Consider the following 21,711-nt stretch of genomic DNA (forward strand, 5'->3'; position numbering starts at 1 on the left):
GTACATGTATAACTGATTCATTTGCTGTACACCTGAAACTAACACAATATTATAAATCAACTCTACTCCAATAAAAATGAAAAAAAAAAAAAGAAACTACCTGCTTACCCCTCCCCCTAGTTCCTGGCAGCTACAATTCTGTTCTTTGCTTCCACGAGTTTGATGATTTTAGATACCTCATGTAAAGTGGAATCATGCAGTATTTGTCCTTCTGTGACTGTTTTATTTCACTTAACACAATGTCCTTCAGGTCAATCCATGTTGTTCCACATTGCCTTTTTAAGGCTTCAGCAGTGCTTGGTCAAGGGTACCTCATAGCTTTTGGAAAGATTCTGATAATGCTGAACTTCAGAAGGGAAGGGATCAGGACCTCTGCCCTCTGTCTCCAAGGCTTTTTGCCTAGCCCCCCCCCCCCACCAAGATATACTTGCTCTTCCCGGTGCCCAGGCTCTGTATCCTCATTGTTTCCAAGAGCGGTAGCTTTTACCAAGTGACCAAGTACATATGGTTCTACCTTTCCCTAGGGACTAAGGATCCTATAATTGTATCCTGGAGACCTGTTTTTTTCGTTGTTGGTGGTGGGTTTTTTGGTTTTCTTTTTTGTTTGTTTGGTTTTTGGGGGGTTTTTTTGTTTGTTTTTAGCACAGCCAAGAAGATCTCCCTTGGTATAGCTCCAGAAGAACAGCATATGTAATTTTCAAAATTCTGCCCTAGGCAGCGCCGCATTTTCCACACTGAGGCTGACCCTGTTATACTTAGAGGAAACATGTTGTTAATTTGTTAACTGGGACACAACTGAGGAAACATGTCACAAGACCATGCAGCAGATTTCTTCTCCAGTAACTTACTTGGTCTGACAGTGTTAGTGCACCTTTGAAAGGTGAGGAATGTATTTCCTTTGCTTGGAATCAGTCCTGTTTTGCACAGTAAACTGTGGCTCTTAGAAATCAGGGACATCCTCTGCTGTTTGGGCTACATTCCTGCGTTGAAAACTGGATTCTACACCACTGTATCCGGGCCTGTCTTGACGTGTGGCAAAGTGCAGGAGAAAATGGCTCAGAGGATAATTAATGCCTAAAACTAGAAGGGTAGATTAATTTGGCACTCAATTTTATTTTACGCTGATTCATTCACAAATGGAAATCAGCAGTTAGACAATGCAAACTTCTGAACCATGGAAAGAAAGGTTCGGGAATATGAGAAAATACAAGTAGAACATTTTCTAGTTCATTTGAGCAGTTTTCATTTCAAATGATTACATGGGTGTCTTTAGCGATGCAGAGTGCCGAATCACTCGTTTTTTTTTTTGTTTGTTTTTTTTTTGGTGGTACGCGGGCCTCTCACTGTTGTGGCCTCTCCCGTTGCGGAGCACAGGCTCCAGACGCGCAGGCTCAGTGGCCATGGCTCACGGGCCCAGCCGCTCCATGGCATGTGGGACCTTCCCGGACCGGGGCACGAACCCGTGTCCCCTGCATTAGCAGGCGGACTCCCAACCACTGTGCCACCAGGGAAGCCCAGAATAGCTTGTTTTTTAATGCGCCCCACCTGCGCGAGCTGCCTGCCTCCCTCCGGCACCCCCATCTCTTGGCTGGAGGCCCCCTGGACTCCTGGTGAGGTAGGGGGTTCCTGTGTGTGTACGGTGATTCATTAAGCAAAAAGCATGGACGTCCTCCAGCATCTGCTGGATGCGGGGAGGAACACGCCTCCTGGTGGATCTTCCAGACCTCCACCCCCAGCCTGTGCATCCACGCAGCGCCGGCTAAGCAGGGTCTGAGCTCACTGCATCCCTGGCTAACAGGGGTAACCTGAGCTGTGAATCAGGCGGGAAACCGCTGCAATTTGCTCTATCTTGTTGCCTTCTATCTCTTTCCTTATCTCTCCTTTGGCAGGGACGGGTGTGAAGCCATTTGTCTGTTCCTGCTGGAGCCTGTTGCTAAAAAACGCCCGTCCAGATTTACTCAGCGTTCTCACTCTCCCCAGCCAGCCCCTCCCGGTGCCTGCCCAAGCTCAGGGGCTCCCCTTGCTTCCCCTCACCCCTTCCCTCACCGGCCCACGTCCTCACCAGAGTCACATTGGCCACTCTTGGCCCTGAGACAGAGAGATTCAGACACTCCTTTACATTTGTACATTCTGCCAGTTATTAGAACCACATGGACAGATGGAATTTTGACCGCAGGACTGTCTTTTGCTGCCTTTGAGTATGAAAGTGGAGGGAAAAGGAATGGAACTGTATCCACCCAGAAAGCCCAAAGAGAGCCCCATATTTCTTTGGGGGAGGAGGTGTCATAGTGGAGGGTCTCAGGACCCATATTCAGACTGGGCCTCAGCAGGTGAGAAGTAGGGAACATCAAGCAGAAAGAAGGCACTCGGGTTTGGGAGGACATAGTGAAGGGAGTGGGAGGCGGTCTAGGGTCTGTCCTGGAGGCAGAGGGAGAAAAATTAGTGTGATACAAAGGCAAGAGGTTGAGGGCCTCCGGTGCCATGTTGAAGTGTTGGATTTTATCCTACAAGGGGCAGGGGAAGTGAGATATGATCAGCTGGACCTCAGAGAGTGCCCAGGTGGCAGTGTGGGGCAAGGATTGGGGTGGGGAGAGGCCAGGAGGCCAGATAGGATGTGCTTGCAGTGGACCAGATGAGGGGTGACCAGGAGGATAGAGTCAGCACATAGGAAATCTGTCCATTCATCCATCCACCCACCCACCCACCCATCCATCCATCCAACCAGCTGGTCTGCAGTTACTGTGCCAGGAGTAAAGACCTGGCTCCTCACTGGCCGTGCAGAAAAGAAGGCAGGTGCACATACAGTCATTACAGCCTAGTGTGGAGTCTGTGGTCAGGAAGGTGCAAAGTGCTGCGGGAGGACAGAGATAAGAACAGCCAACTTGGCCTTGGCCTGGAGGGTCAGCAAGGCTTCCTGGAGAAGCTGTCATCTGAGCTGGGCTGGAAGGACGAGAGGCACGGGAGAGACCACCAGGGGTAGAAACGGGACAGAGGCCCAGGGCTGTGGATTTGAGGAAGATGTGGGAACAACAACCCGTTTACTGGGTTTTAATGATGAGAGGCACTGGGTCCCATGATCTCAGCCCACGTGGAGGAGCTAGGAACCAGCCTGATCTTGCCAACTCCAAAATCTGGCTTCTGTCATTCTTTCCAAATGACTGTCTTTCATGACAAGAATACAATGTTCTTATACCGTTCAGCCTTACCACCTTTAGTTTCAGACGGGCAGAATGATAATCCCATCCAGCCTCGGGTCTGGACGCTCTTTATGGCTCAGTAACTAAGACAGCATCAGTTTTAAAGATAGTTTTCACAGAGCGTTAGGACATAATGTCCATCACAGCCTCCTAGCATCACTTAAAACATTACAAAAGAAAAGAAGCTACTCAGGTAATATGTGGTCATTAAGTTCTTACTTTAATTTCCTTTTGAGCATTCATTGCTTATTATAGAGTGCTTTCTCTGTGACGGCTTACTGATTGCAAATCATTTCTACAAACAGGAAAAAAATCTTTCCAGACCACACTGGTTTTCTTCTTATTATTAACTCAGTCATTTATGCAGGCACATTCAATGAGCACAGTCTGTCTGACCCGAGGGTCCTAGGTGTGTAAGCCATGTGACCGTCACCCAGGAGCTCCCAGGAACCTGGTTGCTTGAACTCCGTAACTCCCTGCTGAAGTGTCACTGGAGTTTAGAGTCCTTGACCCTCACTTCCCCCCAGGCAGCAGATATCAGGGACCTGGCTGTGTATCTCATGGGAGATGAATTCTCTGTTGTCACAGAGCTACAACCAGCTCTAAACAACCCATGGTTATGTCACGGGTGGGGGGGGGGGCGTCATCCAGGTGTTTGCCTTCCTGCCTTCTCCTTGCCCTCTGGCCATTTCATTAATCATAGGAGAACTTCCATTCTGTGATTGCATCTTGAATGCAGTGCTGATAAAACGTGCGGGGGGCGGGGGGGGGGGTGGGTGGGGGGTGGGTGCGGAGAAGCCTGGAATTGTTCCCAGATATGCTGAAGTGGGAGTGGGTGGGGACTTGAAGGGAGTTTCTGGAACCCAGATTTCAGGCCACTTTGTCTAAGAACCCAATTGATCCCCTCTGCTGCTTTGTGCAGCCTGTTCCTCTTCAAAGGGGACCCTTCTGCTCTGCCCAGTGAGCATTTCACGTACTAGGACCCGTGAAGTTCCCAGGCAGCGTAAACTAGCTCCCTGCTCAAGTATGGACCGAAACCCAACCATACAGAATTTACAGTCTCTTTTTCTTCTTTCAAGGGGAGGGGATGCCTCCGTTTTATATCGTTCTCTTTTTCAAATGTGCTTTATCCACGGAGCAAAGAGTGGTGGAAAGGGAGACCCCAGTATTCCTAGAGGGCTGCCCCCTTATCCAGACCAACATCCTTTGGGGTCCAAGGGCATCCCATGCTGGCTGGCATGCTGACCCCTGAAGCTGAGGCTGTTGCCTCACTGTCCCGGCCTCCACAGGACACAAGACTTCTTTTGATCATGCGTGGTTTGCAGTTGACATAAGTTCCCATAGCCTGTGACCCAGAGCTGTCTCATTTTTGTGCGAGGAAATCTGCCCCCCGTCACCGGGTGGCTGTCGTGTATGATTAGAGCCCGGGTCTCACAGCCAGGCTTGGGGTCCTGCTCCACCCAAGGAAACCCCAGACCCCCACTCAGGCACTACCCCAAGTTAGATGTCCTGCAGTCATGTTGACACTTACATTTCTACGAGACATTTCCACCTCAGTGAATGGGAAATTGCTCTGTGATTTCCGAAAGCAATTAATTACGCAGAAAATTTTACATCCAAGGAAAATAAGAATTTAAAAGAACCATCAATGTGAAAAGTACCACACCAAGCTGGAGTTGGGACTTTTTTTTTCCTTCCCCAGTGACTGTCAATGTGTTTGTGAGTGAGGCGACCCTGGGCTCGCATCCTGGTTATGATAGTTGTAGAACATGGGCAGCTCGTGGCCTCAGTTTTGCATCTACAAAGGGAGGTAACGACTCCATCTTCACAGGGCAGCCATGAGGATTAAATGCGATATCGCTGCAATGGCATCATCACAGTGCCTGCCACCTAACAAAGCAAAGACTCAATAAGTTTTTCTTTCTCCCTCACACCTTCCGCAAGTTTTGATCACAGAGGACAAAGAAAGCTTATGATTCCAAATACAGCATCCCCCCGCCATCCCTGCTCCAGTAGCAGACAGAGACCTTTAAGGCAGGATTTGTGGATGGAAGGGGTAGATTTTTACTGCTTTACACTTTTATGCACCCACAGCATTAAGCGGCGCATGGAAATTCCAGCTCCATTACGTGAAGCTGTGTTGCTAAGCTTTGTACATCACCATCTTTTCAGTCGGCACCATTAGGGAAAAGTGGGGGGCAGAGGCGGTGGTAGACAAAGTCCAGAGGTGTTTGGACCGTGTGTCATCTCAAGAGCATTTCTGTCTAGAATAAACAGTTATCAGCATACAAAGATACCCACTGAGACGTGGATGGAGCTGGCCACGAGTTTGTTGGGCCTGGAGTCCTAGATTCACTATTGTTTAAACTGAATACGCAGTGGGGGCACCCCTGGCAGCCTCACGGGACACGTGCTGCTTCAGTGACCCAGAGTAACTGTGAATAAAGGGTCCTTAGAGGTGCTTGTGTCTGAGTCAGTGATGTGAGCCATCCAGCAAAGGGCAGTCACTGACTCAGTGCCGCTGAGTCTGAACCTTCCTCTCGTCTGGGTGGTTCTGTGCCATGAATCATCCGATCATCCTGTTAGGAAGCAAGCCACAAGGGGGGGGGGCAGGGTGGCTCGTTGTACAGGACTCAGGGGCCCAGAATCTGCAGAGCCAGGGACATTATTGCAGGAAGCTGTGGGTGACAATGATGGTGATGAACATGATGACGAAGAGGGTAACATTTATGTGACATTCGCTGTGCGCCAGGCACTGTGCTGAGCACTTCACAGCAACCCCGGAAGTGAGGGCTGTCCTCGTCCCCCGTTCGCAGATGAGGAGGTGCAATCTTGAGCAACTTCTGCAGTCACCCACGTGGTGCCGCTGGAATGAGCACCCGGAGAGTCTGCAGGGCTGCAGAGCCCGGCTTCTGTCCGCTGTGCCCCTGCTTCGGATGCAATGTGTGTGTCTCTTGAAAACCACCCACATCACCTCAGAGTGTGTGGAATTGGAGACTGGAGGTGATTTTGTTTTTAACTCTTTATTTATTCATTTTAAAACAAAAATTGTAAGTAAGAGAACTTTGGATCTTGTCAAAGTAAGACTTAAGTGCCCCTCATCAAAAGTATTTCACTTCTCAGGGCTTCCCTGGTGGCGCAGTGGTTGAGAGTCCGCCTCCAATGCAGGAGACACGGGTTCGTTCCCCGGTCCGGGAAGATCCCACATGCCGCGGAGCGGCTGGGCCCGTGAGCCAATGGCCGCTGAGCCTGCGCGTCTGGAGCCTGTGCTCCGCAACGGGAGAGGCCACAACAGTGAGAGGCCCGTGTACCGCAAAAAAAACAAAAAAAAATCGAGGTGAAACATTTTTAGCTACAGATATGGTTTGAGAAAGTTTTCTGCTCAGCGTTCTGGTGGGTGGTTGGTCCATTCACTGGCTCAGCAGGACTGGAGTGCCGGGGGCTTTGCAGGGCCCAGGGCGTCAACATGGAGTGTATGCGCACACCTCCTGGAAGAGGGGGTTCCGGACTTCTCCCAGGTGCCGTTGCTCCAGGGCAGTGGTTCTCCAGTTTTAGCCTGCAGTCAAGATCAGTTTCTGATCTATGAGGTCCGGGTGGGGCTGGATAATTTGCATTTCTAGATCAGTCCCAGTGATGCTGCTGCTGGTCTGGGGTCCACACCTGGAAACCCACCGCCTTAAGGTATGTTGACCAGGTGATGACCTAGGCTGCTGAGCTTCGCCCTGCTCGAGGGGTCTGCAAGCTGAGGATGAGGAGTGAGCAGCCAGGTGGGCCCTGTGGGGCACTGAGACTCAGCAGGGGACCTAGGAGAGGCCTCACAGCTGTGACTGAGGTGACTGTTAGCCCAGGTTGGGGAAGGGGAGAAGAAAACACCTGGGCAGTTTCTCGGCTGCACTAAGGTCGGGCTCTGTTGGGAGGGCTGTGGGATCCACCGTGAAGGACTCTAAGGTCTGCCCAGGTGGTAGCTCCTCAGAAACAGAGGCTGCTGAGCCATGACCAACATGTATCTATTTACCGGCCCCGCTGCAGGGCGGAACCTCGCCCTCAGTGTGCAGAGGAAGTAGACAGCCTGTTGTCCATAGGCTGAGCTTGGCCTGAGATTGGAATTCATTTGTCTGAGTTATGCTGGAAAAAAATGCAAAGCAAAACAGTGTTTTAAAGCAATTATTTGAATAGAAATCCTCCTTCTAAAATGACCTTCGGAGCAATCTTTGACCTGAGCTATTCAAATAAGGAAAGCTGACATGCTTTACTCTGCTTTTCTTGTCACTTTTTCCAAGTGGAAGCATCTTGGGTTCTCAGGAGGGAGTGTGGGACGGGCAGCGCCTATGGTGGGGCTATGGCGCGGGTTACTCAACCACACACGGACGTTCAAGATTCAGAAGTGCTGTGATCCCGTGAGCCAAGATCGCCGTGAGCCTTGACCTGCACAAATACACATGCAGAGGCTGTTTCACTCCTAGCTCATTGCTGGTCACAGGAGAGGGCAGGTGGTGGGTGCAGCTTGTGGAACGTCAGATGCAGTGTCCCGACGGGGCTGTATCTCCATCCTTGTCCTTGTCCCGCTACAGCCACTGCTTCACACACAGCATCTTGTTTGTTGTTTGTTTGTTTTTTTCAGTACACGGGCCTCTCACTGTTGCGGCCTCTCCCGTTGCGGAGCACAGGCTCCGGACGCGCAGGCTCAGCGGCCATGGCTCACGGGCCCAGCCGCTCCACGGCATGCGGGATCTTCCCGGACCGGGGCACGAACCCGTGTCCCCTGCATCGGCAGGCCGACTCCCAACCCCTGCGCCACCAGGGAAGCCCTACACACAGCATCTTGCATTGTAGGTGCTTAGTGACCCTGGCCCTTGGAAGGTTGGTGTCCTTGTTGAACCCCGTGCTCCAGGCACTGAGCTAGGTGCTGGATGACCAAGTTGGAGGTCAGCACCCTTGGTCCCGGGCGACTGGTTGCCGAGGCACCTTTACGAGTCCACTCCACAAGCCTCAGGCCCGGGGCTCTCTCTAGGCTGCTCCCCAACATCCCTCGGCTCAGAGGAAACAGGAAGGGGTGTTTTCTGGGTATACAAGAGGTGCCACGAAATACTGCCTGTCCACGGGACCCTATTCCAGGCTGCGTGGGAGAGCGCCCTCTTGAGGGAGCCAGGCGTAGTGTCCTTGTCCACACTGGGGCAGGGTGTGCTGGCCTCAGGTGCCTCCAGAGCCCAGCTGAAGTTGTGACCCTCCTTGGCACTTGCTTCGCGTACACCTGTCCCTTCGTGTGAAGGAGGAGAGACATGACCTGCCCCATTACCTGCCTCACAAAGCTATGATTGGAGAGATAGGGCCGGCGTTGAGAGCACCCTGAGAGTAGTAATGGCAACACTCATATCGGCCCTTCATTGAGCACTGAACTCTGTGCCAGGCACTGGGTTCTGGGCCTTAATCTGCCCACAGCCCTGCTGTTGGTGCTTGTGTTTCATACTTGGGGAAATGCAGAGCTGAAACAGCAGCAGGGGCTCTTGGGATTGGAACCCCTGGTCTAACTTCAGGGCTCACTCCCTTTCCCACTGTGCCCGGCACCCATCAGCTCCGGGAAGGGGCCCACATGTGTGTCTGCCCTTCCCGGAGCCGATGGGTGCCGGGCACAGTGGGAAGGCACTCAAGGAGATGATCCTGGCCAGGCCAGCTGCTGCCTGGTGCCTCCTGTCCCCAGCCTTAGGAGCGGTCCCTGCAGCCAGGAAAGGGTGCTTGAGGGGCTGCTGGCTTCTCCCTGTGGGTCTGGGGAGCCCCACTTTTTGCCCCCCTCACTTCTTGATGAGGGGTGATGGTGTACACAGCCTGGGGAGGTGGGATGCCCAGCCTGGGCCGAGATGAACACGGCTGTGTCGTAGGATTGCATTTGGGCCTTACTGAACAGTAACAACAGATATTTTTTTTTTTATGCTTTTAAACTGCAAGCACTATTAAACCGAAAGAATGCCCACTGATTCTGTCATTACACTTTACTGGGCCTAGTAAAGATCCCTTATATCCCCCTAAATCAGATTTCGGCTTCTTGTGTGCACGGTTCACAGCAAAATGGCGGCAAATGCCCCAGAACTAAAATAAAAGACGGAGCATCAATTCTTTCATTGCTGTGGGGGTGAGCGTGAGCTGGAGAGTCTGTGGTCTTCTCTTCAAAATCGGGCTCTAACTCTTACCAGCTCCGTGATTTTGGCTGGATGTTGGCCTTTCTGAACCCCAGGGTCCTCCACTGTAAAATAAGACTAACCTGGCTGGTCAGGTTATTGGGTATTAAGTGACCCAGGCTTATGAAGCGTCAGGCACAGTGACCGGCTCTAGACGAACGTAGCTGTTAGTGCAGTGTCTGGAGGAATTAGACGGGGGCTGCTGTTTCTGCTCACCTGTGCCCAACTGTAACGCCAAGATGTCCATGATGAGTATTGGTCTCTAGGTGATTGGAGCCATAGTGTGTGGCACTGGATTCATTCATTCATTTATTCACTCACTCATTCAACACATATTTTCTGAACATCTGCTTTGTGCCAGGCATAATCCCAGGTGCTCACCTTCTTATGGTGCAAGCAGTGTATCATCAAAGTGAAGATGGGAAAAAGAAAGTGATGGAGGGGAGGTGTGGGCCGAAAGGCCAAAGCCACGCCCTCCATGGGGCTCAGAGCCAGGGAGGGGATTGGTGGGAGGGCTCAGAGGAGACCCTTGAGTTCACTGTGAATGGGTCAAAATAAGCCCTGTTTGAGTGGAGTGGTTGAGGGGACAGTTTATTAGAAAATGGCTTATGCGAGCCATGGAAAACAGCTGCTCTGCCCTACAGGGTAAAAAAAAGGAGGAATGTAGTTTTAAATGCAGCTGAGAGCTTTAGGTAAAATGTAGAAACTGGGATGGTGGGGTGCAATGGGGTATGGAGTGGGGTGGAAGGGTACTGTTGACAAGAGGATGTTAAACATGAGAATGGATCACTGCCAAGAGTATGGATTTTCTGAAAAAAGGGGGGAATTATCATCTGATAGCGGTGGAATAAGTGATTTATTCTTTTGACACGTAACACCACAATTCCATCTCCCGAGCGATGCCCCATCTAGGAAGGAAGATATTAGGGACTAGTTATTTGCTGAGCTCAAAGTCTCTGTTGACCTTAAAACAACTTGCCTGGAAGAAAAATGACCTAGTGTGTATTTACTATTGAACATAATTTTCCTTAGGAAGCCTGAAACCCTATTAAGGATTAATAGGAGATCTTCTTTTCATATGTTTCTGCTTGAAGTCTGTTTGTGCAAGCGCAGGCTGTTACCATTCAGACATCCATGTGTCTTCCGCCATCCCCACCCCCCCTCCCAGGGCACAGAAACTAGGCTCCTTCAATGTGTGGAAGATAAATTAATATTCGGCTGAGCAGAGCTTGAAGCTTGGGGCTCAGGTACCACAGGGCTGTCCTTTGAGGGTAGGGGCAAAGGGGGGAGTTTTGCAAATTAGTAAAGTCAAGAGAGCCTGTGTAATTTTAATTTTTCATCTTCTGGGAACCCTTGAAGAAGCAAGGTTTGACTGAAGGAGGCCAGGCAGCATTTGGGATAATTTCTAGAATTTACCTGTGTTTCCCTGAAGTAATTAGAGTTCAATTTCTCGAGCTATAAACATCATGGTTTGACATTTGCTTCTGAGGCTGCAGACAGCACCTCCTTAAATTTACACAGGCCTGATGCCAACCAGGCCAGCAGAGGACATCGTATAGGGATCATATGTAGTGACCTGTAGAATTGCCTTGCACTGTTTTTCCGTGGGTTTGAGTCCATTGTCCTGTAAAACTCATTTTTCTGCTTGAAGATGTAGGGGACTCACAGGAGAAATCTCTCTTCAGTCCTAACGGAAGGTGTAAGCCCGATGTTAATCGTGAGATTATTGAGCACATACAGACCTTGAATAGGTGAATTTGTGACCGCAGGACAAAAGCATTTCATCTGTCAAGTTATTAGCAGATGGATTCTAAGGGAAATACCAGTGTGGTCATCTCTACCCTAGGGCTTCATAGAGGTCTCAAGGTCAGAGCAGAACAGGAAACAACAGCACTGATGAACTCTGTCCTCATCTAGGAATCTGGAACAGTTGTAAACAGGTGCTAGGTGCCAGGTACACGTACATAATCCTTCAGGAACCATTGGAAGGACTTCCTGTCATTCTACCAGAGTAAATTAAGCTTCAGAAAAGTTAAGGTACGTGCCCAAAATGTCATGGTTAGTAAATGGTTGAATTGAAATTTAAGTCCTGGCCCATTTTCAGATTCCATCTGCAAAACCTTTACTGCCGTTTCATAGTGTTTTCATTTTCTGTTGCTGCTGTAACAAATTACCACAAACCTGGTGGCTTTAAGTGACACAGACATATTCTCTTCCAGTTCTGGAAGTCAGGAGTACTGCCCCAATTCCACTGAGCTGAACTCAAGGCATCCGCAGGGCTGAGTTCCTTCCAGAAGCTTTAGGGGCAAATATACTTTGTTGTCTTTTGCCCTCATTCCTTGGCTCATGGCCCTTCCCTCCATCTTCCAAATCAGCAAAAGCTGGTCCAGTCTTTCTCCCATTGTATTGCTCTCACCTCCTTATCTGTCTCCCGCTTCCACTTTTAAGGACCCTTGGGATTACATTGGGCCCACCTGGATAGTGCAGGATAATCTACCCCCCTCAAGGCCCACAACTTTAATCACATCTGCAAAGGTGCTATTACCATGTCAGGTGACATAGCCTTAGGTCTCAGGTTCCAGGGCCTAGAGTGTACACACCTTCATGGGTCATTGTTCGGCCTCCCACAGTAGATTTTCTTCTGAGAATCTATCTTGTTTCTGATTTTCGGTATATCGTGAATTGTGGAACTAGTTACTTCCCTCCTCTTCCCAGTGGTTTCTAGAAAGCACAGAGCCAAGTACTTACCTTTCATCTAGCCAGGTGTATGTGTGCGTTTTGTACTGACTGCACCTCTACCTCTGTCTTACCTTTCTTTGGCCCCAAATACCCTCTCTAATTTTTACATTTATTCTGTTGCATCAAAGCTACATTCGAATTCATCTCAAAATTTTTTCTGAAGCAAGAGTGGGCATAAGTAAATGGAAGCATGGTGGGTGACCTTTCCTGCCCTGGGTACCTGAGCAGTTGACTTAGAGCTTCTTAGATTTCAGGATGAATGTAAGGCAACTTCTGTAATTCACTCCTGAAGGTGGAGGTACCTGCACAATTCTACATGAAGTAAATTCACAAGGTGTTGGTCTGGAGTTTTAAGGTGTGGTTCTACTGGCGAAGGATTGGTTGAACATCTAGATTTCTATTTCTTTTTCTCCTCGTGGCCAAAAGTCACAAAACTGATTACTAAAGATTCCCTGCAGAAATATAGAAAACTTATTGGATACGATTTACTCAAAGAGTTTTAGCATCTTTGTCACAGACAGCTGTTGGATACCTGAAAGCTTAATGATAATTTCATCACCCAGAAAAACCCCCTATTTCTCTTCTCCCTCAGTTTCTTCCTGTAAAAGCAAGTACCACCAAAGCTACATTTTCTGCGCTAGAGACGTGCTGTAGCACAGATAATACAAAACAACTTATTTGACTTGGCCACGAAGCATAGGGTTGTTCGCAATGTGTCTGTGCTCCCATGATGACTTACAGTCTGCTTAGAGTGTGGCCATCAGTGTGTGCATTGGAGAAATTTGCTGAGGGAGGGGAAGGGAGGAGTCCCAGCTGAAGGGCAGCTCTGGGGCATCCCATCAGGCGCTGCAGAGAGCCTCTGCTAGGTTGGGATGGATTCCGTTGCCAACTACCATAACTGGCTTTCCAGATTTGCCACGTAGAGGTTAGTTGTCAAGCTGTGTCAGCTGCTCTGCAGATGTTGATTGATGGCTGTCAGTGTTCATGCAAGGTGACTTCCTGAGGGATGCTGAGATTGATCTGATGCTGACCTGGGCTTCCCTTGGTGGTGGTGGTGGCGGGGGCGGGGCTGCTGCAGTTTGATGTGATCAGAAAGGCTAAGGAGGCATCGCATCTCTGCCCTGCAGCTTGCTTTCATTGAGCCCTCACCCTTAGAGATAGACCCCAAGCAGGACACATGGGCTAAACTGAGGCGTGGCTCCACCTGCATTCCATCTTCCTGTGGGTCAAGCTCAGAGGACAGTGACCGCAGCCTCCTGTGACCCACGTGCTAAGCCGGGAGCTGCCAAGGAGCCAGATGAGCAGGGACTCCCCAGGGGGAGGGGCACAGGTGTGGGGCATTTGGTTAAATGGGCTGCAACCTCCCTAAGAATCTGGATGAGACTGAGCAGGGATCTGGGGGGAACACGCATTGATTTCGCCTTGGTCACAGGGGCCTTCCTGTCCCAGGAAACAAAAGCATTAGGCAAGTCTTGAGGGCTTCTTGGACCTCACGGCTCTATGTCCCAACAACTTGTGGCCACGGTCTGGCTAAGTTACCAAGAAGCACATCGTTGGCTGAGGCTTTCCTCATGCCGCCAGGAGTGGGGACCCACATTAAGGGACTGAGGAACACAGTGGAGCTTTGAGCATCTGTGCCTGGGGCGTGCAAACCTGCCCCAGGGCCGGTGCTCCAGAGAGGTCACATTTGCTCCCAGGCAGCGGGAGGACCTGATCTTTCTGAAGAGCAGCCCGAGCCCCCCAGCTTCACAGCCTGCCCCTGGCAAACACTGGGCCTCTGCTTTGGGAAGCCAGAATGTACGGTCCAAAGTGGGAAACAGCAAAGCAAGAAGACACCCCCTGCAAAATATGTTTAACATAGGCTCCGATTTGCTGAAGGATGCTTTCCAGATGTGCTCTCCAGTAGGCTGCCGGAGAAGCAGGGCTAAGGTAATTTTCTAAAAACAGAAAGAGGAAGAATCTGTTTTGTGTCGCTGTTCCAGAAAATTACCATTCCAGTGCTCTTGCTTTGTCATCCCAGGGCTGATTTGGGCAGCATGTTTTTCTAATTGATTTTATTCTGCATAAAACGTTAGCAGTATTAACAAACTTACTGATATTGAGTCATTTAAAAAAATACGTTTTTTCCCCCTATAAATGCCTGGGAAAACGTAGCTTTTCTTAAAATGCTTTTATTCTATAAGCTCATATGACTGAGAGGTTTTAAGTAACACCTCAGGATTCCTGGCTTCGGACTCATCAAATTTGTTTTGGTCAGACTTACAGCCCTCAGTTACACAGATTAACCTGTTCTAAATACATACTTCATTTTATTGCACTTTGCAGAAACTGTGTTTTGTACAAATTGAAGGTTTGCGACAACCCTGCATTGAGCAAGTCTATCAGCACCATTTTTCCAACAGTATTTGCTCACTTTGCGTCTCTGTGTCACATTTTGGTAATCCTTGTAATATTTAAAACTTTTAAATTATTGCTGTATTTGTTATTGTGATCTGTGATGTTATTATTGCAATTGTTTTGGCATTTTTAGCAATAAGGTATTTTTAATTAAGGTACATACATTTTTTTAGGCATAATGCTATTGCTCACTTAATGGACTGTGGTTTAGTGAAGCATAACTTTTTTACGCTCCGGGAAACCAAAAATTTCATGTGACTTGCTTTAAAGCAATATCCACTTTATTGCAGTGGTCTGGAACCGAACCCGCAATGTCTCTGAGGTCTGCCTGTATGTAATATAAGGGCCAGCAGAAGATAAAGATATATGTTTCTCTGTGTCGAGCTTGCTAGATGTTTTTGTTGCAAGGGCTTCACATTAGAATGGACCAGAAATTGGGGAGAAAAGATGAAGGGATGTGAAGTAAAAATGTATTGGGCAACGTGTGTTCCAGGTTCTGAGCGAGGTGCTTTATATAATTGTCACTTAGGTGTCACAGCAACCATTTAAGGCACCTCTAGATGCCATTGGCCCCATTTTCCAGGTGAAAAAACTGAGGATTGCAGATGTTAAATACCTTACTAAGGTATTTAACCATGGAAGGTAGGGCTGGGATTAGAAACAGATGCGTGTCACTCCCAGGCCTGTCATTTTGGGGCTCCTCTAAACTGACCCATTGAGAAAGCTTTCAGAAACTAAACGGCTTGAGTTGAAAACCAAGACTTTAAAGCCCTAACATTCACGCTGGATTCAGAGAAAAATGCCAGTGATTTCTTACCTGAGCAGATTAATCAATGGATCCTGTTCCAAGTTTGAGTTGCTAGTGGATCGGCAAGTCTTGCAGTCCTGTATGGGCAGTGAGTGGTGTTGTCCCAAAGACTCCCTAAGAAAGGGGAGCCTCATTCATTGAGAAACTCACCACCCTCTTGGGCAGAGTCTGTCTGCACCCTCTGGCCACTCCTGAGCCCCAGCATTGCAGGCAAAGCACTCACTGAGGCTGTGAAATCAGTGGAACCTTAGGAAGAAGGCTCTGAAGAAAAGCTGGTCAGACAGTGGGAGGCACAGAGCAATTAGACACTTGACGACTTTAATTCAATCCCAGGGTAAAGTCCAGCACCCTCCTCACTCTCTCCTTCCAGGGCTGTTACAGGCAGTTGGCGATTCCTCTTCCAGTGAAGGCCCCTCTGCCACCACTTACCATGTGACAGTGAACAGGACCTTAACCTCTTTGGCCCTCAGCTTTCTCGCATGTGAGACGAGGGGATCCACTAAAAAGATCTGGTCTCTGTACTCAAAGGAAACCAAATGCCTTGGCACTAAATCATGTGTAATGGTGGAACGGGACCATGGATGAAAATAAGAATGCTTCAGAAACAAGTGGATTTTTTTCCCGCAAGTAGCTTCAAGTGTCCAATAGACTGTCTTTCTGAAGTGGAAGGGAAATCCAAGAGCTAAGTAGTCAAGCATCGTGTTCAGGAACTCTGGCTTATTAGTGTCAGAGCCTGGATCTCTTTCAGGATCTCACAATTCTTTGTCCAGGTCTCCATTCCAGCAACCACACAGCTTGTGTCCAAGTATGGGATTTGCCCTGGGGGAAAAAAAAAAAACATTTAAAGGATTAGAATAATCCAGGATGAGTGAAACTGGGCATCACTAGTATGTTTCTTACCTGTTTGCCATGACACTATTTTCCTAAAAACGGTAACAGAAAAAGTAGGTAAATGATTTTCCCCCCACTGTCAAAAGACCATCTGCTGTTTAAGACGTGCCTAGATTTTATCATTATAATCATTTTTCTATTTCCAGTTAACAGCATGCTTCCTTTAATATGATATTTTCTGCATAAACCACTGTTTTCTCTTCAGCAGATTTCCTAAGGCCAACTTGGCATTTGCCGGCCTTTTCCTTCCCTTTAAGGGTGGGAAATTTCTCTTTCGCAGGGAGATACATTTCTACTTTAGTGCCTGTTCATTTTCTTAGAGGAAAACAATCAGGTTCATCACTGCTGTCGTCATGGAGATTTCATGTCTCCAGAAGAAATGCAGTTGTGGAATTTCTTTGTTAATCCCACACTGGCCATGTAAGCTTTCTCGTTTGCATCACTGCAGCCCAGGCGGAGGAAGCCACTGAAAAAGGTTACAGCGTGATTCTTAACCCAGGGTGGGCAGGAGGTCGTGTGCAGGGGGCGGTCCTGGGATGCTGGGGCTGGTTGGCTACTGGACAGATGAAGGTCCGGGGCTCGCACAACCTACTAGACGCTTGACTCCCAAGGCGCCATGACCTTAGCACGCCCACAGCCCACCTCACTGTCTTCCTTGCAGACTGTCCTCTCCTGGGTCCCCCTCCACATTCCACGGCACCACTGTCTACTGAGCTGTTCACACCCTGATTCTGCCCCCTCCTTTTTGCAGTCTTGACCTTCATTCTAGCAACACCCACCGTTCAGGGCATCCTCCTTCCCTCCTCCCCTTCTGGCCCTCAATTCTCCGCTGGCTGCAGCCTCCAACACCATTGTCCCTCCTGCCTTTGGCCAGTTTCCTGATCCTGCTCTTCTCATCGCTGTTAGAGCAGGGGGGACACAGAAGAGGTCTCAAGCAAATCTTTGCTTAATAACTGAGACACCCAAGAGTCTTCCTCCTCTGCAGATCCGCTCATGTTACTTCTCTGTTTAAAATCCTTCTGTGACTCCCACTGCTTTCAGGATAAAATCCAAACTCTTAGGTCATTCAAGGCCCTTGGTGATCTTGCCAGCACCATCTCTGTCACTCAGCCATTTGCCTCCCATGGTCCCACCATCTCAAGTGATCGACTGACAATTTTCTGGGTGATGCATGTGTTAGGTGTAGTGGTTGAGAATGTCTTCCAGCTCCGGAGTCCCGCTGAAGGTGGTCACATTCCAGCTCCGGCACAGAGCTCTACAACCTGGAAGGAGTTACTTAACCTCTCTTTCCCTCAGTGTCTCCATCTGTTAAATGGGGCTGATAGTATCACCTACTAAGGTTGTTGTGAAAATTAAATATGTGAATACATGCCAGACACTTAGATCAGTGCCTGGCAGGTAGAAACACTCCGTAATTGTTAAGAATATGGTTACTTTATCACATACTGCTTCCTTCTGCCCCGAGTACCCTCTTCCACCTTTTCCTGAAGGATCCTAGCTATCCTCCAAGTCTCAGTCTCAATATTACAGCCTCTCAGGCTGTGGTTTCCCCCTCTGTAAAATTAGGAAAACGAAGTAATAGCCCTTACCTTATTAGAGTTGTCAGGGAAAAATACAAAGTGTATGAAGGCATACCTAATATATACTAAATACTTCATTCACGTTGTGTTATTTTTATTAGCAGCTTTTCTTACCTTTTATCAAGAGCTAGCCACTGTAGTATTATAATCTTTTTACTTGTTTCTCTTAGCTTCTAGATGGCAGGTTATTTGAGTTCAGGGACAGGGAACTTATTCATCGTTATTATCACAAGCACTTGACCCATCATTCAGTGAATGGAACGGGCAGGAAGTCAGAGCCTTTGTCAATACATGTAATCATTTGCACACGTTGCTTTGAGAGATTTCAGAGGACTGTGCTGCTGGGATGTGAGGATCTTTGGGGAGGATTGTTTTCTCTCTTTGGAAAATACTGGAGACTGGAGGTTAATTTACGACACCATTTCACATGCCATTTGACACAAAGGGAGAGGAAGCCTGTCCTGGAAGAGCTGGGACTCAACTCCCAAGACCCGACACATCCTTCATCTCTGCGATTGACTACATCATGCTGGCTTTTAAAGAGCACCGTGCCAGTAAATATGTAGCAACTGGTTCTCCAAGAACAGCACAAGACCCTGACTTGTAGCACTTGCTGATTACCATTGTGTAAATATTCCCACCAAGGCCACTTTCAAGCTACCACTGTGATGTTAACCAACTCGCAAAATTCGTGAAAAGGTACCAGTCTGCCCGTAATGAGCTGACTCCAGGAACCACTGTATAAACTTCTTCTGACGTCAGTTTTTCTATCTGTAAAATGTGAATCACAGAAAGTGGCCATCCTGTCTCCACGTATAAATGGCAGGGGGAGGTGGGTCAAAGGTGAAGGAAACAGGGAAATGTTAGCGCTTTAGCTGTGCTGCATGTGCTCACGATTATTTTGAAACTCTTGCTGTCCACTGGCTTGGTTTTGTCTTAGGACCGGGATCTGTGCTGATGATCTTCTCTCTAAAACCAACCTGTCTGGGGTGATGCTCAGAGCAGTATATCTAGTTTTATCCTCCCAATCAGGGTTATGTTCTCTGCAGCAGACTGACTCAATTAGCCTTTCATTCCAGAGTCCAATTGTGAGTCCGTTCTGAGGTTGTTAAGTAAAATGAATTTGGTGGCATTAGCCTTGCGCTGGAGGATAGTATTCCGCATCACGGTGCTGTTCAGTTAATAGTCTGCTCAAGAGGCTACGAGAAACAGGAGACTCGGAGAGAGTGAGACCTTTCGACCGTCTCTGCGGGGCAGCTGGGAGCGCGGGGCTGCCAGGTCAGAGAGCTGATCAGGTTGTGTGCAGAACTGGAGTCGCAGCTGCCTGAACCACAGTTGGCCTTTGCAAAGTTAGTAGCCCAATGCCATGAGATCATTAACTTTCATGACCAGGGAAACTCTTCTGAAATTAACACTCGATCCAAGCTGGATGCCATTGGTGCCAGTTGAGTAAGCCTGAGTCACCTTTAGGGATTTCCTCTGAAAGATAAATCCTTTAACCAGGCTACAGAAAATGGACAGGTTTTATGCCTTTCAGTGTGTTCAGTTCGAGTCAGAAAACACCAACTAGGCTTAGACCGTGGGAGAGATCCAGGCACGTACACAGGCATACGCACGAGCCTCATCTGGAGGAGTTTGCCAAGCCACTTAGCTTCAGCACATGGCCCTGCTTGGGAAGCGTTCTAAAGGGGCTGTCTGAGGAGTGTCAGGTGCTGTGCAAAGAAAGTAAAGCAGAGCTTCAACACCTGCCCCGGGGAGTCACCGTGATGGAACCAGGCACACGACATACGGGATGTACAGATTGGCACAGGTAGGGAAGCTCAGACACGCCTTGTTTACAAGGGTTCAAGGAGAGACCAATCCCATACGAACCATCCTTTTCAATGTGCTGTGAACTTAGATAATTTCATCAGGCCTTTTAATCCCCTTCCAGTTAAAGTTGTAGGAAAGGGACACGGAATGTGCATCCTACGGGCCTTTTACAAACCTCTGTGTTCTCCAGACATCCTCCCTTGTTCAGCTCCACCCAGGCAAGCTTGCTTATATCATTAAGGATGCTAAGTAAATACAGTTTCTTGGGTGGATAGAAGTAAAAACAGCTCTGGGTATGTTGGCTGGCAACTCGGGTGAGCTGAAGGGAAGAAAGCTAAGACAAACGTCCATTGTGTCCCATAATTATCAGATAATTTAAATTCTCTTGAAGTCCATTGTGTTATTCACATAGAAACAGAGCTGTGGTCTGCTCGGATGACCTCAGAGGTGCCCCAGCTTTCATTCAGGATTTCTGCAACAATATCCCCTTTAGACTGAAAAAGAGCCAGTTGGCCACAAAGAGCCCTTTTCCTCCCCAGACGGGTGTTGTCTACGGCCCTATCTTCACTTCTGCACCTTCACCACCACCCAGGTCTTCTGGGTGGACTGCGCTGGCCCCTGGAGGCTTAGCAAACTGCAGACAGATGCTTCGCTTTGATCAGTGGACCCCCTACTCCCAGTCAGACAGTGAAATTGCACCCTGAGCCAGCATCACCCTGTCCCTTTTGCCTTTCTCTTCAGTTCTGGAAAGGCGAGCTCTTCCTCAGTATCACTTGGCTGGAATAAACCACTGCCCCCTCCCTGGGGTGGTGGCTGAGAGATGACTTAGATGACAGATACACATATTTTTAAAGCCACTAGTAATTACAGGAGCAGTTGGGCTATAGGATCCTGTTTTGATGCCAGGGACATGTTTCTGTATAAAGTAAATATTTTCCCAGTGTGGACCTCCGGTGAGTGTGTGGAGAAGCACATTTCCTAAAGATGCAAATAAGTCTAGTCAGAAATAAATATTGAATGGAAACTTCAAAGCGTCTAGATTTCTCCAGTTATAGGCCCTGAAGTCTTCTCTGCAAGGCGCCCACACAGGAGGGTGAGGGGACGGTTAGGGGCGCGCATAAGAGAGGATGCTTATATTGTAAGAGTTCACGTTCTCTGTATTTTTTGGTGTGGAAAAAGGCCTATCAAGGAAGGAGTAAAGAAAAGTTATGCCTGTCCAGAAGCTTAGGCTATTTTAAAGCCTATTCCCCACCCCCTGCTTTCTTCCTGTTGCAGATCTCGCCTGGCGGATTTTTTTACCAACTGCCAGCCGGAGTCGAGGTCTGTCAGCAGCTGCCTAAAGGAGAACTACGCTGACTGCCTCCTCGCCTACTCGGGGCTTATTGGTAAGACTGGGGAGACATGGGATGGGAGAAAATGCCGGTTTACAAATACTCAGACTCCTTCCATTGTAGCCTGCCGCTCCCCGTGGATGTAAAAATCTCCTAGGAATGCTCTGTGCTGGTGTTTTGATGTTGGGTCCTTCAGGACTTGCCTCTGAAGAAGGGGGGAAGAAAAAAGAGGAAAATGGACGCAATGGATGCGCAAAGGCAGGAAGCAGGGATTATTAAAGAACCGGAAGGCAGCCAGTGTGAAGACCTGGGAAGCGTCTCAGTTGGAGAACTGACCGCACAGAACAAAAGTAGGGGGGAGGGCTTCCCTGGTGGCGCAGTGGTTGAGAGTCCGCCTGCCGATGCAGGGGACACGGGTTCGTGCCCTGGTCCGGGAAGATCCCACATGTCGCGGAGCGGCTGGGCCCGTGAGCCCTGGCCACTGGGCCTGCACGTCCAGAGCTTGTGCTCCACAACGGGAGAGGCCACAACAGTGACAGGCCCGCGTACTGCAAAAAAAAAAAGTGGGGGGAAAGCGTGGTTATGGAAGAGGAGAGCAAGTCAAACCAAGTTAATTGAATTGGGGAACTTTGGAGAGAGGGAACTTGGAAGTCATTCAGTCTGGGGAAGTCAGAAAGGCTGTTTTCCAGAAATGGCCCCTTGGAAAGAAAATCCCTGAATACTGGGGGTCCTGCTCGCCATTAATATTCTGGGTAATTCAGCTCCTGGTGGGTAGGGGGTGTT

At 48.8% G+C, this 21,711-nt stretch overlaps 1 protein-coding gene across 5 annotated transcripts in view; it reads left to right on the forward strand.

Moving 5' to 3' along the window:
* Positions 1-21,711, forward strand: part of GFRA1 (GDNF family receptor alpha 1) — a 207,309-nt gene that overhangs the window by 143,154 nt on the left and 42,444 nt on the right. For all 5 annotated transcript variants that reach the window (XM_060286210.1, XM_060286209.1, XM_060286208.1 and 2 more), the window contains one exon: positions 20,873-20,982. In XM_060286210.1, the coding sequence (XP_060142193.1) occupies positions 20,873-20,982 (110 nt within the window). The remainder of the gene's footprint in view (positions 1-20,872; positions 20,983-21,711) is intronic.

This window comes from Globicephala melas, chromosome 16, assembly GCF_963455315.2.
Source record: "Globicephala melas chromosome 16, mGloMel1.2, whole genome shotgun sequence".
NCBI classification, from domain to species: domain Eukaryota; kingdom Metazoa; phylum Chordata; class Mammalia; order Artiodactyla; family Delphinidae; genus Globicephala; species Globicephala melas.